Raw genomic sequence first — 23,368 nt, 5'->3', positions numbered from 1 at the left:
GAGCTTGTTGTTTATGAATTATACAGTAGATTTTGATTGATTTAACTGCTAAAGTAGCAAGCATGTAGTGTATTTCAATGTGTATAAGTTACAGGCAGTACTGTTGTGGAACCTACATTATTATCTCTGATCACAGCATAACCAATGCTGAGAAACCATAATCCAATAAGTACTACAGTTTCTTACCTGTCATTACCTGTTCATATTCTGATGTTTAGAAACAGATATATTTCAATAAAATAAAATTTTAATTGAAAAAACAGTGATGAAATTCATCAGTTACAGAACCTAGTAGACAATATTTAGTATGCAGCATATCAGAAAGCACAATAAGCACAAAAAATAATAACTCCCTTTCACAGAAATATAATTACAAATCACCCACAGTTCAAAGACCGAATCAATTTTGTTAGCAAAGGTTAATATTTACCTTGAGCTCAAGAGCTGACTTGCATTTCATAAATACTTTCAGCATATGTATGGCTTCGCAGGAAAAAATGATGAGCAAACGTCTGTCATTTCAACAACTGTATTAGCAGTAACCTCAAATTGCACAAGTGCCTACCTTTGATCAGGGTATGCAAGCACACCAATATTATTGTAGACAAGTGTGCTTGTAGATGAAAAGAAATTTCTGCAATGGGGAAAAAAATTCATTCTTTATTTTAATTGCCTTACCTAGGGTCAACATTCACACTACCTGCGGTGCGTGTCGGAGGCTCATGAATTATAATTCAATTTTGCTCAGAAGAACGGTGATTTGTACATATTGCCAAATGGATGAATGAGACAGATTGCCTTCCTTCTGGGAAACCAGAGTGTCTTTTGAAATACATCCAGCAGAAATCAAGCCAGGAAATAGCATATTTAAGGAACCCTCTGTGTTTAACCTTTAGAAGCCCTGTCTTGAAAGGCAGAATGAAGCAGAGCAGCAAAATGCAGCTGTTGTGTAGTGTGGTTGCGATGGCCACAGAGGGGCTTCCTTGAGCGCCCTTGAAAACACAAATGATTCAATCTACTATTCAGTAATGGGAAGGGAAAGGCAGAGTGGGCAAAATTCTACTTCTCCTTGACAGGACAATCCTGATGCTCATGAGTGGTAAATATTTCAAACAGGCTCTGGAACTGTGATAAATCTGTTTCCCCTAAGATTTCACAATGTTTGAATGGTCTCAGTGAAAGCTCTGTGATCGATAACATGCACTGTGTGGGGAGCGATGCTCAGACCAGTTCAAACAGGTAACACAGACACAGTGTGCTAATGATCAGCCAATCAAGCAGTCACATTTTTTAAAAAAAGGCTTCATGTAACATAAAGTCATTTGTGACAGCATGTGAGGACAGTGGTGGATACCCGCTCTGAGGAGGCTGGGGCTGGTCAGCATTCGCTAGATCTGCAGCTGTTCTTGATCGGGTGGAGGGAGTTGAAACACAGGAAGACAATAGCCCAAGCAAGTTAAAAAATATGATCATATTTATTAATGATATTAAAAATGCTCATGAAAGCCATGGATGTCCAAACACAAACTGAGTCACTGGAGGCAAACAGGCCTTACAAATACAAATAAAATGAGAGGGTGCCTGCCTTTTTATTTTCAAGGTACTGAAGATAACAGACCATAAACAAAGTAAAGAACAATGTCAGAAATTGGACAGGCATACTGAAAGTGTGAGAACACACAGTGGTTTTGAATTTATACTTCGTTTCTGTCTGTGAGATACCTTTAAGTGGGACCATCTTTTCTGTTGTTTTCATTTTATTTAGATTCTCTGCTGAGCTTTTATTAGTAACCAACTGCAAAGCATGAATACAAAGCTAGTTCCCTACAGTCCCTCAAAGCTGAGACATGCTTTGACTGGTATCAGTCAACTGCCTATGACAGTGTCTAAGTCTGCCTTCTCCAGTTTGGAGAGCATGTTCTGTCAGTATCACAAAATAAGCGGTTCTAGGTAGAACAGGTTTTCACCTAATGTATTTATAAAACATTGCTTAAATACATAGCAATTATCTAAGACTATAAAGTACTTGCAAAAAATGGCCCTGGGACAAGAAAGCATCCAGATCAAACAGTGTAGGTAAATGAAAAATTGGTTATCTTAAGGAAAAGTGTTTGATGTTCAAAAAATGCACCATAATGGAAAATGGCAAACTGTTATCAAACAGGATTTTAGCAGCTCTTTGACAGAAGCTTCTATGCCCTTGGTCAGAAACCTGCAAGACAGTCAGTTCTTCATTTTCATTCTCCATAGTTTCAAAGCCATAGCCATTGTTTTGTAAATATATGTCAGCTGTCAATAGATATGCTGTAAATTGATGTCAGCTTGTACAAAATACAGCAATTTCTGAAGTAAACAGATCAGCAGATTTTCAAGTAAATTTGACAGAAAAATCTGCATTTGGGAGTTCTCTGCTCTCATTATAGACTCCAAAGACTAAGAAAAGCACAGCAGTGAAAATTCAGTCAACCCATTTGTTTTGGAGCTCATTTTCCATGAGAATTATCAAGCAATGTGTCACTAAGGAAAAACAAATAAAAGGAAAATAAATCTGTAAGAAACCCAATTTCTCTTATTTGGAGGATGAAAAGGGCCTCATTAATTTCAGCAAAGAATACAGAAGTGAAACAACTCACAAGCATCAAACAGTAGTCAGAACATGTGACCACTGCTGCCTCCCTCCCCTTGTCCATTTCGCTCAAGCTGAAAGTAATAAAAGGAATTACAAAAAAAGGAAAAATGTGAAACATGATTTCTGAGCTTGGGCAGTCTCCAAAGCTGCATTAAATGAAGGTAGCTCAATTTTCTGCAGTAGGAAAATGAGACAACTCGTTCAGTCATGAAAGAAATCTGAATCAAACCGAACAAGTATATTTGTTTCAATTATTTTTGTGTGTGTGTGGGAGTGTGTGTGTGTGTGTGTAACAAAGGACTTTTATTACAGCTTTAAAGGCCATTGCTGTCTACTATGTTTTATACTGCCGACATTAACATTCTGTTTAAATTTGGCACATTGTAGGAGACCCTATAAAATGCAGCAGCAAAAATGATGACACCATTAATACTATATTAGTAGGCTGTAAAACATTATTCACAGAAATTCTCAGAAATTGTACCAACTGGCCTTTTAAAAAATGCAAAGAATGATGGGGACCATTTGTACAAATTTGCATTATGCTTGCTAAAGAAATGATAGACCAGGTTTATAGTTCTGTTATATTGATTTCAAATAAATATCACCAATATAACATACATTTTATCCCAATGTGTTTTTCTGTTGGCTCCCTACCTGAAAAACCATGCACCAAAAAGAATAGTTTTAATGGGAAGAGGATGACAGCAGGGTAATTTGAAACGATGCTTCACAGCCATGGTATTAACGGATATGTCATATCTTCTACCCAACATGTTTACAACATAAATGTAGTACCATGGACAGTGTAGTAAACCTGTACTGCCAAACCAACATGGAAAAGGTTGTACGTCACTGATATTGTTTCCTCTTTTGATGCAAAATTATCACATTTCTGGTAAACGCAATTTCCAGCAAGCTCAGAGAAGCAACTGCAATGTACCACTGTACCAAAAAATATCATAAGAAGAAATGGGCCAATAACATAAATCAAAATGTTTTAAATGTGTATTTTTGTAGCCTTTGTAATTCTTGCCAGCTTTTAGAAGCCAAGCAACTACTACCTAATTCTAAATTTGAACAGTGAACAGTTGTAACAATATGTAGATCAACAAACCCTGTTCTCTGAAAGTCATAACAATGGCATTTGGCATGTACTATAATCCTTTCAGCATCTGGCTTCTTTTTATCACAGAGAAAGTGCCATTTCTATCTCCAGGGCTTTACACAGCCATGCCTTTCATTCATCATTTTATTCATATCCAGATAATAGCTATACACAGATGTATACATAAATGCTGTGAAAAGGGCCCTAAGTGGAGTACTCTGGTGTTGAAATACTACATTGTTCAAAAACCAGGAGTTTTTCTGGTTCTAGCACGCTTCTGAAAGTGTAAAATGAATATATCAGAGAGTGTCAGATGACCTGATGTGAATGAATTCAGGATTTGCCTGGTAAGTCTTTCCAAACAGGCCATGCTCTCTTTGAGCATTGCTCTGCTATTTGACTTAGTCAAACTATTCCATAAATAAGTGCTCCAACCATGACAAAGGGGTAAATGAAGAGTTGCTGTGATGCCAATTCAGCATAATGAAAATGATTTATTGTGCTCCAGAAGTGTAATCACTATTTAGCTAGCGTGCACTGTACATTACAACTGCCGAAACCGCTGACATTGGAGCCATTTAGCAGCATTTTGACAAGGGGATCATTTTCAGTCGATTGATTAACTTAGAAGCAATGGGAGTTATACTGCTGGATAAAACAATGGTTGTCTACTCATTGCATTACAATCATTCACATTGCATGATTCTCCACTGCCTTGCCTTAGTCAATGAAATTCTCAAGCAGCAGGACCCCACGCCCTTAAACTAGCATGCAAATTCTGAACTGATTCTTTGCACCAACCCCTGTGAACACCTCATTAGGTATTAATGCCATTCAAAGACACATGGCTCAGCAGGGACATTACACTGTAATTCTGCATATTCGTCACTCGACTCAAGATGGGCTTTTTTTGGCGGGGGGATCTGCTGCAGGTGGGCTTGTCTTAAAATGCATTTACAATCCTCCTGCACTGAAGTGGAAGGGACGGCTCAGAGGAGGGCTTGTTCTAAGTCAGAACAGTCTGGCTGGGATTCACAGGGTGTCACAGGTCAGCTAAGCGCCAGGAGAATCTCACCCCCGTACTGCATAATTCACTCTCATCCCTTCTGCCTGCACTCTTCCAATCTTCTTATCAGCATATGCCATTTATTCCCCCTTTAAATTGTATTGGTCAGCATATGCATTCATGTTATCTGGCCACACTCTTCATCTCTCCATTACAGATGTGTGTGTCCAGTTTCAAATGGTGAAAGTAGATCAATGATTATAAACAATAGTAGAAACTCACATTTTCCAGTCAGCTATTTTAATGCAAATGTGAGGCCAACTATTCTTAAAAAGCACATGCCATAATGTGAGAGTGTGTACATCTACGGGACCATAAGAGAAGCACTACAGGGAAGTTTAGTTGTAGTGGTATTCCTCTATGGCAGAGTGTTTCTGTTATAAATTATATTTTAAAGAGTGAGCTTTGATTTCACTTGATTATGGGGGGAAGGGACCAATCTTTCTTCGAAGAAAGGGGATTATTGCAATGTATTTCACATGGGAAAAGTAAAAGAGGGGTATTCATATTCTTAGTTACTGTTACAATTCTCTCCAGATCTAGGGTAGTCATTATTGCTAGGAAATAAGTGATCCAACCTGGGATCTCTCCAGAAATCATGCCTGGTTGCAAGAGTACCATTTTCCCCTGCAGTTTCACTCTCTCTTCAAACTATTTCCATTGGTTTTAGATATATATCTACCATTTGATTCATTAACAGCATGGAAACTGAAATTGCACTCTGGTGTTGTAAGGCCAAGCACACAATTGGCTCCACGTGGTGTCTGGGACAGGAATTTGCCCCCAGGCTGTGGGCAATGTGACCTTCGGCAGTACAGCCACTGTATTATGGAGCATCGCCCAGAAATAGGTTTTGAGTGAAATGCATGGAAGAGGGGTAGGGGGTGGTTACTGACTTGGAGTGGGGCATTTGTGCTGCGGGGGGCAGGTAATCCGCCAGGCGCTAACACCAGAGGAAGTCTGCCATGCTGCAGGAGCTGATGCCATACTGCTTTGCATGCACCTACTGGAGGCACGGGCACACCAGGATAGCAGGACACCCTAATTCAGAGCGTCAGCAAGCCCCTCCTCACTTCAATTACGAATTTATAAGCATTAATCTTTAAATAGTGTTATGGAACATGCTTTATTAAAAATCAATGCAGCCAATAAAACCCTCAAGAGGATGTTTGCTGTCCCCTGCACTCAGAAAACACCTTGGTAGCTCTGGGCATTGACTGTATTAAAAAAAAAAAAAAAAAAAGAAAAAAAAACATGGACAGAGAAGAAAACAGCACAGGTAATATTATTTGTCTAAGGTAAGGGGATCTTGACTATTAGCAACAGGTGATCAAAAACCCAGTATGTGTAATATTATATAACAATGATCAAAAAGAAATGAATTACAATGAAGGTCCCTCCTGCGGGATTTCGAACAGCGAGTGTTTCACCACTATTAAAAAGTTGTACCAACACACATTGTACAAAACTAGTCCTTATACCATGTTTACTCAAGCTATTGTGTATGCACTGTAATTACTGTATTCCCCCCCCACCCAATCCCCTCCCCATCCCTAACCCCAACCTTCCCCACATCACCTTCCAAGATATCTCCATGGGATGTGAGCCAATCAGAGAAGTACTTCTTCAAACAAATCCAATGGGGATGAAAATGATTTTAATTATGACTTAATCAGCAGAACAGCCACCAAGCAGATAAATTGTCATGCGCATCGTGCTAAAAATATCCAGTTCCCCTGTCCGCCAGCTCTTGGTATAGACAGCACTTATGTGATGAAGCTGTATCTGCCAGAATGTCATTATCCCCTTTTGTTCTGCAGGCAGATTGCAGTATCGGTGCCCCATCAGGGCTTAAACAGCGTTGGTGCTTTGTGTACATATCTAGATATGTAAATAGGTTCTGTACAATAAAACTGTTCCCAAAAAATAAATTGAGGAAAAGAATCCAAGACATCTTGTGAATGTCTCCTTTGTGCATATTCTTGAACAGTTTTCCTTTTTTTGTTTTTAATATATCATCTTAACAATGCTTCGTTTTGTACGGTATTACGTGCCCAAATCTGAAGAGAGGCATCTACTCTTGGCTTAGGACAGAGTCTATTATCCAGTGCCTCAGCAAAACACTGCATTTCCTCTAATTCTCAAGCCACATCCCTCTCCCTGGCTTTCCCTCCTCCTTGCTTTCTTCTTCTTTTTTTTTTTTCTCAGACAGGATCCTTACAGAGAAATCTGTAATTGAAAACTTGACCTCTAGTTTTGTAAGGATGCCAGAGACAAAAAAGCATCCTTCAGTTTTTTTGTGTTTTTTTTTTTGTTTGTTTTAATTTTCGCTATTTTTGTTGTTAATATTATCTTTTTTATAAAACAATATTTTTCCCCTTCAACCCTTCCCTTTTAACAGGACCCCCCCAGGTTCCCTACGATGTTTTACAGGAGGGGGAGTGTTCTGAGTTCCCACTTTGTTGACTCTCTTGTACAAGTGAGCTTGCACCATCCTCCCGCTGGCTATACCCTGGTCGTCGAATGTGAATGGGGGTGGGGGTGAGGCAGGGTGTTGTTCTGTCCGCTGGAGAAGGTGTTGAACGGATGCAGGGACTGAATCCCGGCCATCGCATTGGGGATCATAGTGATAGTGTTGGGGGTCATGAGGGGGATGTCGTCAGGGGATCGCCTCATGGCCAACGTGTAGTCTGGTGGACAGGCAGTTCTCAGAACCACCTCGTGCGGATGGATGGCATCACACTCGTGGTCTAGGTCAGTGTGCTTCATCTGCAGGGACATGATTTCCTCCTCCTGGGTGTGGGCCAGGTCATTGGCAGTGCTGCGCTGGGGGCTACATCGCCGATGCACGTCGTGCCTCCTCTTGTCCTTCTTGTAGTAGAGCGCGGCAAAGGCCAGGATGTTGAGGAAGAGCAGGGAAGCCCCCACTGCTATAGTGACACTCAGCTCGGTGGAGTAGTCCCTCTGGTCCACCAGGAAGGGCTGGTTCTGGCTGTCCTGGTTCTCGGTGGGGAAGGGCGTGGGGTTAGGCCGCTTGGTGTTCACAGGGATCTTCTTTGGTGTCCTCGGGGTAACCTCTGGAGGGGGGACCTTCGTGGTGGTGGAGATGATCTGGGTGACCTCGTTGAGGCTGTGCAGGTGAGGGACCAGCTCCAGCCACAGGTTGACCTTGTTGGCACGGTAGTGCTCCTTAACACGAGGCTTCAGGCCAATGTGCAAGTACAGCTGGTCCTTCTGGTTGTAGCGGGTCCAGGCCACTTCCTCAAAGCGGTTGGGCTTGGTGTGGATAAATTTAGTGTCCTGAGGGACTGGTTGATTGGGGTCACTGGAAGGGAAGAGGGATTTTAGTATGGGAAAACCACTGCAGAATGAAGGATGTGCACTTATTTCTGTATGATATGCACCTTTGTTCAAGAATGGCATATGGAACAAGTCAGAACACATCATAAACTGACTTTACCATGCAAAATGGCAGCATAAATCTCACAGCTGCCCTCTGTTATAAGACCATTCAGTGTTATGTATGTACATCATTAGTGTCCCAATGGCCCCCGTGGGTTCAGGGAATGTGTAGCAGGGAAATGGCTATTGTCATTCACTGCCCTCCAAAGAACAATCACACACATATGTACATGCTTAAGCATAACTCAAGGAAGGACTTAATTTGCTTTCGGAGTGCATTAGAAATGCCTAACAACTGAATAGATTTGAATATTATTTCAGAGTGCAGGATACAGTATGCATATGTATATGGATTGCCCCAACCTTCTACAATTCTATTCAGGCCCATACACATCCTATACCAAAATAAAATAAACACAGTATTAAATGCAATGTCATTTAAGATCCCAGAGCAATTAAATAAAATGATTTTATATATGGAGAGGAATTATCAAGAGATCTTTACTGATCCTAATGGTGCAGTTTTTAAAGAAAGTTAAGGCAGAACAAAAAAATTGCTAAAATATGAGCTATAGCACACAGGTTCTAGTTAGCAGGGCATTTTTCAATCCAGAACAACAGTATGAATGAAATGGGTAAGCTGTACACAATGACAAAATCAAATGACAATAAAAAATAAATTACAATTGTGTAAATTAGTGCTCCTGAAACTTCCTCAATGTGTGCTGTATTTTGTTCCAACTAATCACTTAAATCAACCAAGGTCATGTAAATTATGGATTTACGTCTATCCATGATTATATTTGTTAAACTGACCATTAACAGACTGTAGGTGTACTTCATTACCAATGTTTTCCACGTACCCACATTTTGGTATTTGACATGATAGGATGCCAATGTGATTCTTGTCTGTCAATCAATGAATAAATTGATGAATCGATCTACATGAATCTCAATGAACCAATTAATCAATAAATGCATGAATGAAGGACTGAATGAATCAGTCAATCAATCCTGCAAGTATATACTATCAAAGAACTGATCCAATTGATGACTAAGGCCTTGCATTATTACTATAGTATAGTCTTTATTGATGGCTCTATTTCTGACATACATAATTGAGGACTAGTGGTCACTTAACAGTTCATTACTCCTGGGTAAATGGAATTTTGGATATGTTGGGGTATACAAGAGATCAATAAAGAAGGCATAAGACACACATATTTACTGCACTGTGGACTCACCCCGTTTTGGCAAAGTTCGTCCAGTAAGTCATCACCACAGCGCTGAGCATGACATCATTCTTGGAGAAGTTGCAGGGGAAAAGCTCGGTGGGGCCGATCATGGGCAGCCCAAAGACGTAGGGGATCTCGTCACCGTGAGCAGCATCTGCCCAGGGCGGCACCTGCTCCGTCTGGCAGTGGTGGTAGAAGGCATAGAAGTAAGTGGGCGACCCGAAGCTGGAGTGCAGGTCGGCAGTAGCCACTGCGGGGGCAACCCACTGGTGGTCAGTGAAGAGGGCAAGCAGTGTCTTCCTCCGTGTCTCCGGGTTGTGACGGTCGGCCCAGTCCGTGTACATGAATTTGATGGTCTCCCTCAGGATGTCTTTGCCTTCAGGGTAGCCGTACAAATCATCCACAAAGCTGGAGACAGCGTAGTCAAAATCGTTAGCCTGCACACCATTCTCGTTGTCCACAATGAGCTCCACAAACTTTAAGCCCTCCCCTTGGTTGACCCCCAGCATGATGTCATAGTTAAGGAACTCCCCTTGCTCCATCAGAATCTGTGGGTCGTCGGGAATCACGTCGCCATCGATGACAGGCCCAAATGCAATGTGATACCGGGCCGGTTGGATGTCCTGGTCCACCAGCTCCTTGTAGTGTTTCTTTTGAAGGCAATCCACCAAGTCCACTGTGTCCTTCAGGTTGCAGCCCACCTTCTTGGCCAGCATCCGGGCATATTTTGCCGGCTGAAAGCTGACAGCCCAGCTGGATAGAGCAGTGCCACTCTGCGCTATAGCCCTCTGAAAAAGTCCTACAGGGAGCAAAACAAAACAAGCCTTTAACAGTGCACACCTTTCAGAAAGCATCACAATCACAGACAGTAACATGATTCTAAGAGGAGCACACTCACATTCAGCATGAATCACATTCAGCATGACCCACAAATTAAATCCCTGTGTTCTCCCGGCTGATGTACAATGGAGACACACTCAGACACAGATGAATGTGAGAAAGCTGAGCCAGTCACATGCCAAGATAAGATTATCAATCATCCGGGGAGACTGATGTAATCATTTGATAAACTGGTAATTACAAATGGAACAGTAAACAACACATTTCGTTGTGGATGAAGCACTGTGAACGAAGCACTATTATGAAGTTTAATTGAGTGTACAGCTGTTTGTGCACATGCACAGTTTTAATTGCATCCAGATAATCAATTATTTCCTAATTAACAGCAGTGGCATTTCCAAATATGTGGAAGAGCAAATGTACAAAAAAATCTCGGGAAGAAGCCAGTTAAATAATTTAACCAAAATGTGCATAAATATAGAATATAATTCCATTCCAATTGGCTTCTCTAGAAATGAAATATTTCACCTCACACAATTTTGGTCTTTACAATGATATTGATGTATATGCTCTGAAATGAAGTGATATTAATTAGAAATCTCTGAAGAGGTTATACACTGTATAAACATATATATTTGCGTACATGTATACAACTGTAAAAATAACCATCCACACAGGAGTGGTAATCATTTTGTGTCTATGGACACAGCAGAGAAATATAAATCCTTTATGACTTAAACTGATGACACCGACAATTCACATGCTACCATAGATTAGCAGGAACCATGCAGAAAGAGCAGCAAGGTGGAAATGGATAAAGTAAAGAGTGCTACACTGTGTTACCATGACAACCCATGGGACCTCAAGTATATCATGTCCTGCAGCACTTGGGATGTATTTTTGCAGATCACAAAACGGAGGTTGAGGGCTGTGTTGATAAGATTCATCCAAGAAAAAATGCAGCCAAAATTGTAAAACACAGTCCTTTCTATGCTGTCCTCATACAGCAAAAAACTCAGCTCACACTAACATCATTAAGCTCATATTTTCAAAAATATAATGAGCCATAATTTGTTTTCAAATAATACAGGCAAGCTTCAACCACTGAGGCATTTTGATGGGTATCTGTTTCATGCTGCTTTGGAAGAACAAAAGATCATTTCTGATGATCAGCAATTAGGTACCCTCTGTCAGAAATGTTTTTATTGCAAAAGGAAGGTACAGAAAACAATGCATATTCAGCAGCTGGAGCAGTGGAAGTCTTCAGGTGATGAACCCATGTGGAATAATGATATTCCTTTCAGCTAACTGTGAGATGGCATGCTTATCAAGACTCAGCCTTCATCATGGCACCACAAGCACATCTGTCGAAAACCATCACTGTAGACAAATAATACTGTTCCATAATGGTGGCCTCAAAAAGAAAATACTCCATACTAATCAAGAATCCAACGTCACAAGCAATGGTGAACATATTTTTGGAGCATGTTGCTACATGATCCGCCTGTGTTTATCATGTTGATATCAAATTCAGCATACTGGAAAGCGATGCCCAAGAAATAAATCATGATTCTTTTTGGTACTGGTATATCATTAACTGCCAGGTGCAATGGGCTTGTAAAAGGTCATGTGAAGGTGGCACAATATAGTAAAACAGGTACACTATGCCATTAAAGGTAAAATACATCTAACCAAATTCTAAAGTGCTTTCCTGGCCATCCAACATTAAACTACTGAGGGGAGAGGTGAAAGACAAACAAACTGACATGGACTGATAAAAGTCATGAATTCAAGAAATATCCTTGTGACCTTGATGCTTTGACAATTTTGGATCATGCATGCGATACAGAATGTTTTTATCTCTTAAGCGACATCCATGCAGTTCCTTTTTTAAGATATAAGAATTCTGAAACAGGCATCACCAGCTCAAATTCTGCTCCTTGTTTAAGGTGTCGGACACATAATTATCAGCTGTCCCGCGAGAAAGGGGCACAGAAATGAATTCCCGTCACACCGGGAACCTTTCAGCCAAATATACTCTATATTGCAATTTGTTCTTTCCCCTTTCTAATCTCCAGAAGTATTGACAGATTGACTTTTTCTGAAATGGAGAGGATAATTCCAGGGTAATTCCCTGGAGGAGGTCTGTCTGTGACGTTCATAAGTCCACAATGAAATACTTCTACAGAGAGCGTGCGCCACTGTGATCATGCAAACTGGTCAGAAAAAGGAACAGCAGCAGCAAAAAAAAGAATAAGAAAAAAGCATCTGAAGCAGCCATTAAAGAACAACACATCGCCTGTGTCTCTTCAAACCAACAGCTCATGTCAAATCCAACACTCACGGCAGTGGCATGCAGACACCAAAATTGTCAAAAGTTGCAACCTGCATTATACCTTTGGTTGAATTGCTCCAACGGTTACCTTCAGAATAATGGGACAAGGTCAAGAGATTGACACAGGAGGCGCCAGCCCCTGATCCGAAAACAGTTATGCGTAATGGGTCACCCCCAAAGAAAGCAATGTTTTCACTAGTCCAGCGCAGGGCTTGGATTTGATCCAGAAGACCATAGTTTCCTTTTGCTGCTTGGTCACCAGTGCTTAAAAAACCTGCGAAGAGAAGAAAACAAAAACAGAGAATAGGTCAATACTCTTTGTTGTTTCAGTTAATAAAGTAGAGATTGATATTGTTATGCTTAATTTTTTATGTTCCCTTGTTTCGTTTTATGGCAAACACCACTTTATCCCTGCTTTCTAAAGGCTGTCACCAAAGAACCAGCCCTGCCAGTACAGAGAAACATTGAATTAGAGTTTTATTAGGTTACTTCTTCAAAACTTTGTGTTAAGTTTTATTATGGGAATAAAACCATTTAAATGTGCAAAGTTCCATTTATCTAAATCACTGTAATGCCTCTGCTGATGCACTGATCAGTTCTTAAAAAAACTTCACATCTAAAAATGAACTTAAACATTGCTGGCAGCAGAAAAGGCTGAGCATTGCCTACTTGAATGTGCAAAACCAACAAGCTTGTGCATTTAATAATTTTGTGCAGTAAAACAGGAGTTATTACTCCATAAAGTCAATTTAGGGTACGATACGCAAAATATAATTCCAGAAATTCAATTTTAGAGCAGACAGATCCAAATCCATACTACATAAAACATTTTATGGAAAAATAATAAAAGGCAGTCATGTATAGATAACCTAATATGCTTCTTTTTATTTCTTAACTCTCTCTCTTGTAGAGTTCATAGAAAACGAAAGTTAAAATCTGAACATGAATAAATAATTTTTTTTTTCAACAATTACGCACAGTAGAAATTACTGGTCACAAAAGGATTAAGGATGCAGTTTGCACAGTGCTGTACATGAACACTCTAATCAGCAAAAGTACCTTAACAGTGTGATATTCTGATCAAGCAGTTGTCGTCAGCCATGCTCGCAAAACAAACAGCCTGAACAGAGTAGTTCGGCTCAGCACTGTTCAGATCCCCCAACTGAACAACTGTTCACTGAATCGCATGAATAAGCTGTGCATCAAAAACAGCAGTGCAGTACCAAAGACGACATATTGCAAAAGGATTTTAATACAGGAGGAGACAATTATTTGTCAACAAGAGAATTTAAAAAAGGACGAACAGGTGTTTTGTGATGGATTTAAGGAAATATTGCAATATTGAAAAAAAAAAATATTCTGAGTGTTATCTTGTTACTCATTTCTTTTAAGAACCACTACACATGCATGACTTAAGCCATGTCACGACATGTCAAAAACCTACACACAGTGAGATGAATTTGAACTTTCCTGCATTTATCAGCAAATTCAAAGCTCTTAAATGAAGCAACAATATTCATTTAAACCCATGACACATTTTCTGCTATTATTCTAATATCCCCTACTTCATGCTAAGGGCCTAGTATTGTACCACCTACGTGCAGTACCCATGATGAATGGGACTTGACACACATTAACAGTTGCTTCAAAGCCATTTTTCAGTTTTGGATTCTAGACCCAAGGGTGTGGCACTGTTGAAAGCAGAGCATGTTTAAAAGGGGTAAAATAAATGCTGGTTCCATGGATCTACATCACAGCAACACTTGGAGCCATGTCTGCAGCGCCTGATTAACTCTGCAATAACATGCATGTGTCAAGCATGTACCCATCACAGCAGTGGAGCACCCCTAAGGGTGGGGGGGATGGGGTGAGTGTTTTCAACTGTGGTACTTTCCTGAATCAGCATAATGAACACCCAGTCAACTGCTATGCTAATACACTATCAGTGCAGTCATCTGGACAGCACTTTCTCAGAGAAACAGAGAGTGAATTTCAACTAAAGCATTGTAAACATTCATTAATTGTTGCACTTATCCACTCCTGAAGCTGAGGGACCCTGCTGTGCTGGGCATTTATACTATGGGGGTTACACCTGGTCTAACTTTCCTCGACAAACGAAATGGAGTCTGATTACAATATTTATTGAAACTGGAGGCTTATTTGCAGAGCTAATGCAGGAACAGTGTCACATTTTTAGGATAAGTTTTGACAGAACTGCTTACGTTTAAAATGTTATGCAACATCTCCTAAGTCGCGCTTGAAATTGGTTCTGGAAAGCAGTTTTATTCCAAATAATTGTGAAAGCCATGTCAAAATTATTAGGTTATTAATCTTTTATGCAATTACTCTAAAAGGTAATTTGCTATTTAGTTTAGAGACCTAGTAACAGTAATTCAAATCCACAAGATGTACAAATACTCTTATAATTGTATGTTTTTGAGCAAAACAGTAACATGCTGTGTGAAAACAGTAATATGTAATCATAAGAGGTAGAATTATCAAACAGGATTTACTAACATGTTACTGTCTTCACTTTTCTGGGACAAGCATGCAGTTTTTCTGTAAGCAGTAGGCTAAGCAGTGCAACAAATGTTACGATATCCTTGCAATTCCCCCACATAATTACAAACTGAAACATTGCCTCCTCATCTTATGGCTATTCCATATTTGTGTTTTTCAATTAAGGAATAGTAAGACTGCAGAGAAATTTGTACTCATATATTACATGTCTTCTGTGAAATATGACTGATTAAATCAAAATAGCCTTGAGGAGCACCAGCAGAGCTGTTTAATAGCAATTCCCTTTCCCCTCAACTTTGATTTCCATTCTAAAATGACGATTACTTGGGAATTCACATGCTAGAGAGTATGTTATTCCCTGTGTACATCAATTTTAAAGCCTGTCATTTAAACAGCTTCTCTCACCCCCTCACCTCTACTTAACTTGAAATTTCCTGATGATCACAATATATGTGTCAGAATCAGCCCACTTGGTGCACCTTATGGCTTTGCCTGATTACCGGGCATTCGTACTGTTACACTCTATAAGAGCTGGATGCACAGCTCACCACTGTGTTTGGTTCAGAATACATGACCGCTTTCTGGAGAATGCATATTAAGAGTTGTAACAGCTAAAAGCTTTGTGATTTCCCATTCCTTGCAGATTTGTCTGTTATGGCAAAGGCCAATCACCCGAAAGCAACCACATACACATTCAGAAATGATTAGCAATTAGGTGCCAGAGTCCCAACTGCTGATGTGCAAGCTGGTAGAAGACCAGATTTTTCCAAGCAGTTCCATTACTGAGAGCAAATGCCTCCCCTTTCTCCCTATTTGAAAAGGGAGCGTGTTCTTCTCATCAGAAACCAGCACAATCCTGGTCACTGGGAACAAACAGCCGGGGCTTGCGATGAAAGTTGGTTGACAGCTGCTTGCCGGAGACATACATCCTGTGTGTAATATATCATCCGTTCCCACATGAGTAGGAGCACACGGTCATCCGTCTTGTTGCAAAAGTCATCATGGACCATCAGGCAGTTTAACTGGGACACTTAAGCTGCATGAGTCAATGCGGTGCCTTGTGCCTGTCCCACCATTATTTCTTTGTTTACAAGGTAGCATTTGTATCAACACAAAAGAAAAAATTACTTTCACTAATAACAATGCCTAGGTATCACAGGGGACAGCTGCAGTGGCTTTACCCTGTTGCTTTGGCCGATTACCAAGAACCGTCGCCTACGTCTCATGGAAACATATGAATCATTCCAAGATGCAATTCACTTGAAATGCACAGGCCTGCTCCTTTGAAAATTTCTTCTAAGATCTCTTCACCATCATCATATGAGTTCCTCATCGAAGCAGATACACACTGTTTCAACAGGTTAACATTGATGGACATGGTGCATTTTGTGCCAGTTTTAATGAACGAAATGCTCGAAAGATTTTTTTCACTGCGGTGCGCCACATACACATTGCAGCTCACAAACAATGTCTATGGATTAAACATCATTCCTCATGTCTTCAGTCTGTTGAAGGAGCCTTTTTTTTTTTGAGAAGCTATGTCTGAGAATCTGGCCAGGGTCAGTAAAACTCATTTCACCCACTGCTGTCAGAGGTCAGTGAAAAGGAAGGAAAATGAAACAGAGCCTTGCATCTTTCATATAAACTCCTCTCTGCCTCAATGCAATTTCAATGGTCACGTTGAATCTACTCATTTAATCCTCTCATTAAATAATGTGAGAGAAAAGTGGAGGTTAGTGTTACGCGGAGAACCCCTTAACTCAACTCCATCCAAATTGTCAACCTACCCTACATCACAGATCAATATACTAATGGAAAATACTCTGGAGAAAAATATACTGCATTTGCAGGTACCTCTTACATGTGGTATGGGATATATCTGAAAACTCTCCAATAATGATGAGCTTGTACTCAATGCATCACAGCAACCTTTGTCAGAAGATTGCAAAGAAAGGCAAAACTTGTAACAAAAATCCTGAGAGGGGAGAAAAAAGGCACTTATCCCCAGAACAACACATTTGTATTCACCACTAAATAAAAGAAGCGGAGATGCGGTCCAAGTGTCATGTATTTTAATCATTTCTCTCTGTACACCAGCGAAGAGAAAATATGATAAATGAATCTCCGTTTCAGCTGGAAGAGCACATGGAGAAAGAGGGAGAGAGGGAGGAAGAAAAAGAGAGAGAGACAGAAGAAACTGATGGAAAATGGGATCCCCCATGTAATGTGAAAACTGTCAAAGCAGTATTATCCCTGGCTCCATTCAAGGTGAAGAGACAGACTGAAGAAACAGAGCTTGGCAAGTCCTTGAAATGATCTGTTTCAACATTTGGCACTTGGTGCTTCACAAAAAGAAACATTGCCCTAACGTGTGGTGCTTTATTTGCTCGTTCAGTCTGTTTTCACATCCAGCTGGAAACAATGATCCTTTTCACAGTGTGCCCCTCAAAATATTCACAACACTTTAGCAGCAATCCATTCATATCCCCACCTACTAAGCCATGCCCAGCATCCTCAAAGGACTGGCTTCTTAGACAAAATGCATTATCCTTTGCCGAAAATAAGATGTGTGCTAATAATTGCCGCAGAGGAAAATAAGGTCTGTTTCTCAGGAGCTGAATAAAGCAGCCGCTTGTTACCGACGTGATATCGGTCACAGCAATCAATAACTACATTGTTAGACATAAAGCCTTATTATTTTATGTGACATCCAAGAGAGAGAGGTAATTTATTCCTGTGATTTGTAACCAAAACGTCTGCTGAAATGCAGTGCTCAAGGGTTCAAGACAGCTGAGGAAAGGACACCCCATGTGGCCATTACTATCACTGCACCCTTCCTTGTTCTCTATCCTTATTCCAATGCCATCACATGCAGGTACATTTCTTCCCCTCTTTTGAGCTCTGTGCATTTCCCCCAAAGTGTTATGCACTTTGGCTCCAGGCTATTAGAGCAAGGTTAGCAAATGCAAGATTTCTCATTATGCAGCAGGGATTTGACTTGACAGTCCTCTTCCCAAATTTAATTCTTTGAAATGTGGCAATTTAAGAGTCGCTAATGAATACTTCTGCCCTAGGGCAGAATATGTGCATGCAATCCCTATCATTTCCCCTGTATGCCTTATGCAATGCTACATCACCACACAACTACCCCAAAAGCACCATTCACAGCAAGCAGCTTTTTGGGAAAACTATTTTTATACACTGCTGGGAGACAATCGCTACATACTGCATGAATATGTAATGATGAAGTGCAACTGCTGCATGTACAATGGAGTCTACAGTTCACTATCTGAAAGCATTTAAAATGCATTGGTATCACATGTAGGACACCCACAAGAATAATATATAACACAACACTCTCTCTGTTTGGCAGCCTCTGGTTGCCCACCAATTTTATGTATATTTACACCAGCTTCGATTGTATGGTTACATCTCTGCACTGATTCTCATCTTGATGCTTTATCCTTGATATGTGAAATCTGTTTAACAGCTGCTCTTTACCTATGACCTTGTTCTTACTGCTTTCATGCCATGAACTACACTGGATGTATCCTGCCAGTGTAGCTCGTAAATTAATCTACTATCAGAAAACTACTGAATACGACTCTCTGGTAAATAAACAAAATAATAATGCCTTTTATTAATACCAAGTTATTTAAGGAATTGCTTTATTCTGAGAACAAAACAACAGAATAGATTACAATATAGCACCCATGACTTGGATTTTGCATTTTAAGTGCATTCATACATCAATTAGCCAAACATGTCTGTGCTGTCCTTTTTAAGCCCACAAAGCTCACATGTGAATCCAATATCCTGGAACAGTGTAAAACACTGCTATACACATAGATATAAACAAATCATAAAACATACAATGTTCAGTTCATAGCATAATCTGCTGTGTTCCAAACATGAGTTGGACATCTAAAACTCAGACTTGCTACCGTTACAGTGTTGTATCAATGATCAAATCAGAATGAAATTTTTTATATATACACTGTGTATAACATATAATATCTCTGCAGATCTGGATAATGATTGTTGTGTTGAGTGGACTTGTCATAATTACATTCTGTCCCAGCTGTGAACGATACAGAGAGGAGTAATGAAAGCAAATGCAAACTCTTGCCCCACATTTATTCCACTCCAGTAAGTCCACATAATGGATGTGTCGACAGGAATGGAAACACAAAATGAGTGTTTGATCACAAGCAGTTTTATATTACCACATGGAGATACCAATGAGACCCTATTTCTTAAGAAAACTCCTCTGCAGAAATTGTTACTAATCATTCTCCCCACATGGGCAGTTAGCAAAGCTATCTTACCATATAGCTCTAACTCTTCTGTGCTTCCATACTAATAAATCTAACAGTGTAACATCTCAAAAACCTATTATCAGGCATATGCACTCTCCATGTGCAATAAGTGTGGATTGTCAAAAGATTTGCTCTCCAAAACCTTTGCCCATTATGAACAAGTAGTCACAACAGGCCTATAAGCATAATATGCACCTCACAGAGTAAAATGAGTAAAGATATATGGTAAATATTCTATGGTTACTGCAGATCTATGTTTCTGCCAAGGCAAGATGAAAATTAAACCATGCTCAAAAAATACTGTAAGTAAAAATGGTCTTTTCTTCTCTTCCCCACATTATTTCTCCATGTGCTGTTGTGCATATCAAAACAAATTGCATTCTACAAACAAAAGAACTTGTATTTGGTATAAATGCCTTGTCAAGCACATACACACGCTACTTTGTGTAAGCCCCCTTAAAACAAATGGCATTGCACTAACACAGGTCATTTACTCCAGCTTGTTATGTGCTGGGGTCCTGGAATAAATGGCCCCATCAAGTTGCTAGGTGCAGCCGTTTATTAGTTAGCCCAGGCACCATTTGTGTCGAAGCGCAGCCATTGCAGGAAAACTTAATGACTGCTTTGCTTTTGTAAAGCCTGTGATTAAGCTGTTTCACAAACCGCCAAGGCATTCCTTATTTCGCCTGTAATTAGACACTCTAGATTGAATTCTAATGAAAAAAATATCATTACTGGAGCATGAAATTTCCAACCACATTGTCCCTGTGTTTAAAAAGGTGGGAATTCCATCATTTACGGAGAGCAAAAGAGCAATCTCTCCCCACAGAGATGTGTGGATTTAAAACTCGCACTTTGGCCATAAGTGGGAAATACTGTAATTGGACAGAGCATGAGGAGTCACCATGGGGAGTTTTTTTCCCTGACAGAATGAAGCATCTAAAATGGTTTACATGTGAACTGTGAGGCCCTTCGATTCACCACATGGCCCATGAGATGGAATCTGCATTTGGCTGTCACACTCACCCGTAACATAATGGCAATGACTAAGTGACCTTTCCCCTCTTTTGACTCAATTACCATCATTTCTGTAATGTTATTTCAAATTTTTAAAAAAAATCTGCACGAGCGCATCTGGGGTTACATACAGGTTTCCTGTCAGGGTTTGCCATCTAATTATATAAATAAATCAGCGTGACCCAGCAAAAAGTTCCTGATCGTTACTGGTCAGATGAACAGCATAAATGCAGCCCCGATCAGACACCTCACAGAGGGCTGGTACACACTGAAGATTGTATAGCATAGTAACACTGATCCCAAAACTGTCAGAGGAGAGCTGGCCTCTGTCTCTCTGCCAGGCACAGGGAATGACTTTAAAAACCTGCTGGGAGCTGGCAGGTTAGGTATCTTAATGAGCCCTGCCAGTGAAGGGAATTGAGTCAACCGCTGCGTGACACAGTGCCTCCAATGATTAACACATCTGAAGGTATGTTCATTTACATTTTAATTTTCAAGCAATAAAAAGTTAAGGTCAGACCATGGCCAATGTGTGTGTGCATGTGTGTATGCATGAGCGTATGTATGCGTAGGTGTGCATGCTGCGGTAGGTGGGGTGGGACATGCAGGGGTCAAAAATTGGTCAAAAAGGCTCCATGGGAAGTTCAATGAAAATTAGCTTTAAGACGTTCTCAGAATGTTTCATTTCCCCTACTTATGTTCAATTACAAATGTCAATCATGGAGGTCTAAAATTAGCAATATACTGGAAGTGGGGCAACTGACCAATGTCTTACCAGTAAGTCAATCTAAAAGCTGAAAAATGGCCTCAAATGATTTTAATATAGTGAAAGCACAACTCTGACCCTGAACAGCCACAGCTCTACATGTCTGATAGGCATCTGTGATGTACTGGTGGCAAAAGACCAGGAGAGAATGGGATCTTTGCCCAATTGCATCATGTCTCTATTTTAGGCTCAGCAGTACTGAGCTGTACCCACTGTTCTTTGGTTTTGTCTTAAGACTATTTTTTGACTACAGACCACTGTCTTACATCACCTCAACTGAAACACATCATAGATTAGCATGTCCACGTAAAACACACTGTGTCCACAGACAAACACGTAAAAACATGAAATCTCTGTTTTTACACTGGTGTCCCATGAGAGGCACCGCACAGCTGGCTCAGTGTCACCTCCTCAGCCAGAGCTCCAGTGCACTGCTCATTATGCCCGCCCCCGAATGGAGTGGGACTGTTGCCAAGGCGCCTCTGACTCAAGGACGTTCCGTTTGATTAAAAGCCTGATGCTGCCTTTCGCTTAGTGGGTGGAGACATGTACAGCTTTGAGCCTTCCACTGCCATTTCCAAAGCCAAGGGACACTGCCCATAGCGGGGGCCCTGACAATGTGCAGCCCCTCTGGGCACCCCTGATACCAAAGAGGGTGGACGCCATAATGGGAAGGTCTTCCATCTTCCAGAACGTGGCACATGTGACAATGGGAGTAAGAGAGCCACCCTTTCTCTTCTCAAAATAAGAATCTGCACCTGGCAACCCCTGCCACACTGCTGCTGGCTGCTGGTAATTGAAGAAACAGATCTCAGGAATGTTCATTCAAATCAGAGGGAACGTTGCAATGGACAGCGTGTCTAGGGGCTTCCACTAGTGTTATGGTTAGAGTCCATACTAGACATTGAGCAAGAGGGCCAGGTCTTGGATAGAATGCTGCAGATGTACCCTTGTACAAGGCACTTTTTCATCTCTTCAGTACAAATCCCAACATATCAGTATGGTGGAAGGGTATCTTTTAGGCAAATAGATCATTAATCTGCAAGCAAAATGGATATTCTCTTTGCCGTGGTAATGATTACTGTGGGAGGTTCACGTTATGCATTATAGCATATAATTACACTACTCACAAAATACCAATAATGACCATGAAAATCTATGAAAATATAGATTTAATAGGCAGTGCCAGTGACTCCATACAGACACTCCAAATGTGACTTTTACACCTCAATTGGCATTCCACTTATTACTACATTTTAATTTAAAGCCTCCCTTCATTTGTGGTCCTGTGAAACGAAGAGCCTTAAATTCTCATTGTGTTGTCTGTCATCTTCTGAAAGACACCAGATGCTTTGGTGAGGAACATGAAAACAAGGAATGAGATGTCAGCGAGGAGGGAAAAAAAAGGTACCGTAACAATAGCAAATGGTACCGCAGGGGCCAAAGCAGTTAACTGTGCTTGACAGCTGTAACGTCTGATGCCAACAGCTGAGACGCTGGTCTCTACAGAGTGGGAATCTCCCATTCTGAACAAGCTGGTATGACTGTCCAATGAAGAAGGTCCAAGCCTCACTGTCAGCAGTCTAGTGCATCCTCCAGATGAGAAATCACTGCTTTGCATAACCTTCCCTGAAGGGTTGCTGGGTAAGAAATACATACATTTGGAAGCATTGCTGAACTCTTCCTGGTAGATCATATTTTTCTTCACTGTTTAGACTACCATCGATTCTGGCCTGCTCCAGCTTTCTCAGGGTGTTTCAAAGCTTTGAAGTATCATTCAAAAGTAAGTGTAAACCTAAAACAATTGCAATAATGAAACATTTGTTGAATTTCCAACAATGTTTTTTTTTCTATTGGCAGTAATTCCCTCTGCTGAATTTAAAGCTCTGTAGGAACGGTTTTCTTCCAGAGAAAACTGTCAAGACCTTTCCATTCATGTCATTTGCAAAGAGGTAAGTGCATGATGCAATATTTACAATAAATGATGTATTAAGGTTGTATTAATATTATCTAAACGACCAAATATTGTTGCACGTAGTTATTTTTATCAAAAGCAGAGCAACTGGAAAACAGAACTGATTGACATTGACAGCTGCAATGCCAAAACCAAACATAAGATTACCATGTCCAT

General features: G+C 40.4%; 1 protein-coding gene across 2 annotated transcripts in view; it reads right to left on the bottom strand.

Moving 5' to 3' along the window:
- Window positions 1–7,215: 7,215 nt before the first annotated feature.
- nlgn1 (neuroligin 1) overlaps window positions 7,216–23,368 on the bottom strand; it is a 151,017-nt gene continuing 134,864 nt past the window's right edge. For both annotated transcript variants that reach the window (XM_036520790.1, XM_036520791.1), the window contains 3 exons: window positions 12,677–12,889; window positions 9,450–10,239; window positions 7,216–8,128 (listed from right to left, as the gene is read on the bottom strand). In XM_036520790.1, coding sequence (XP_036376683.1) covers window positions 7,309–8,128; window positions 9,450–10,239; window positions 12,677–12,889 — 1,823 coding nt within the window. In that variant the 3' untranslated portion in view covers window positions 7,216–7,308. The remainder of the gene's footprint in view (window positions 8,129–9,449; window positions 10,240–12,676; window positions 12,890–23,368) is intronic.

This window comes from Megalops cyprinoides, chromosome 2, assembly GCF_013368585.1.
Source record: "Megalops cyprinoides isolate fMegCyp1 chromosome 2, fMegCyp1.pri, whole genome shotgun sequence".
NCBI lineage: Eukaryota > Metazoa > Chordata > Actinopteri > Elopiformes > Megalopidae > Megalops > Megalops cyprinoides.
This window is presented reverse-complemented; position numbering and strand designations above follow the sequence as displayed.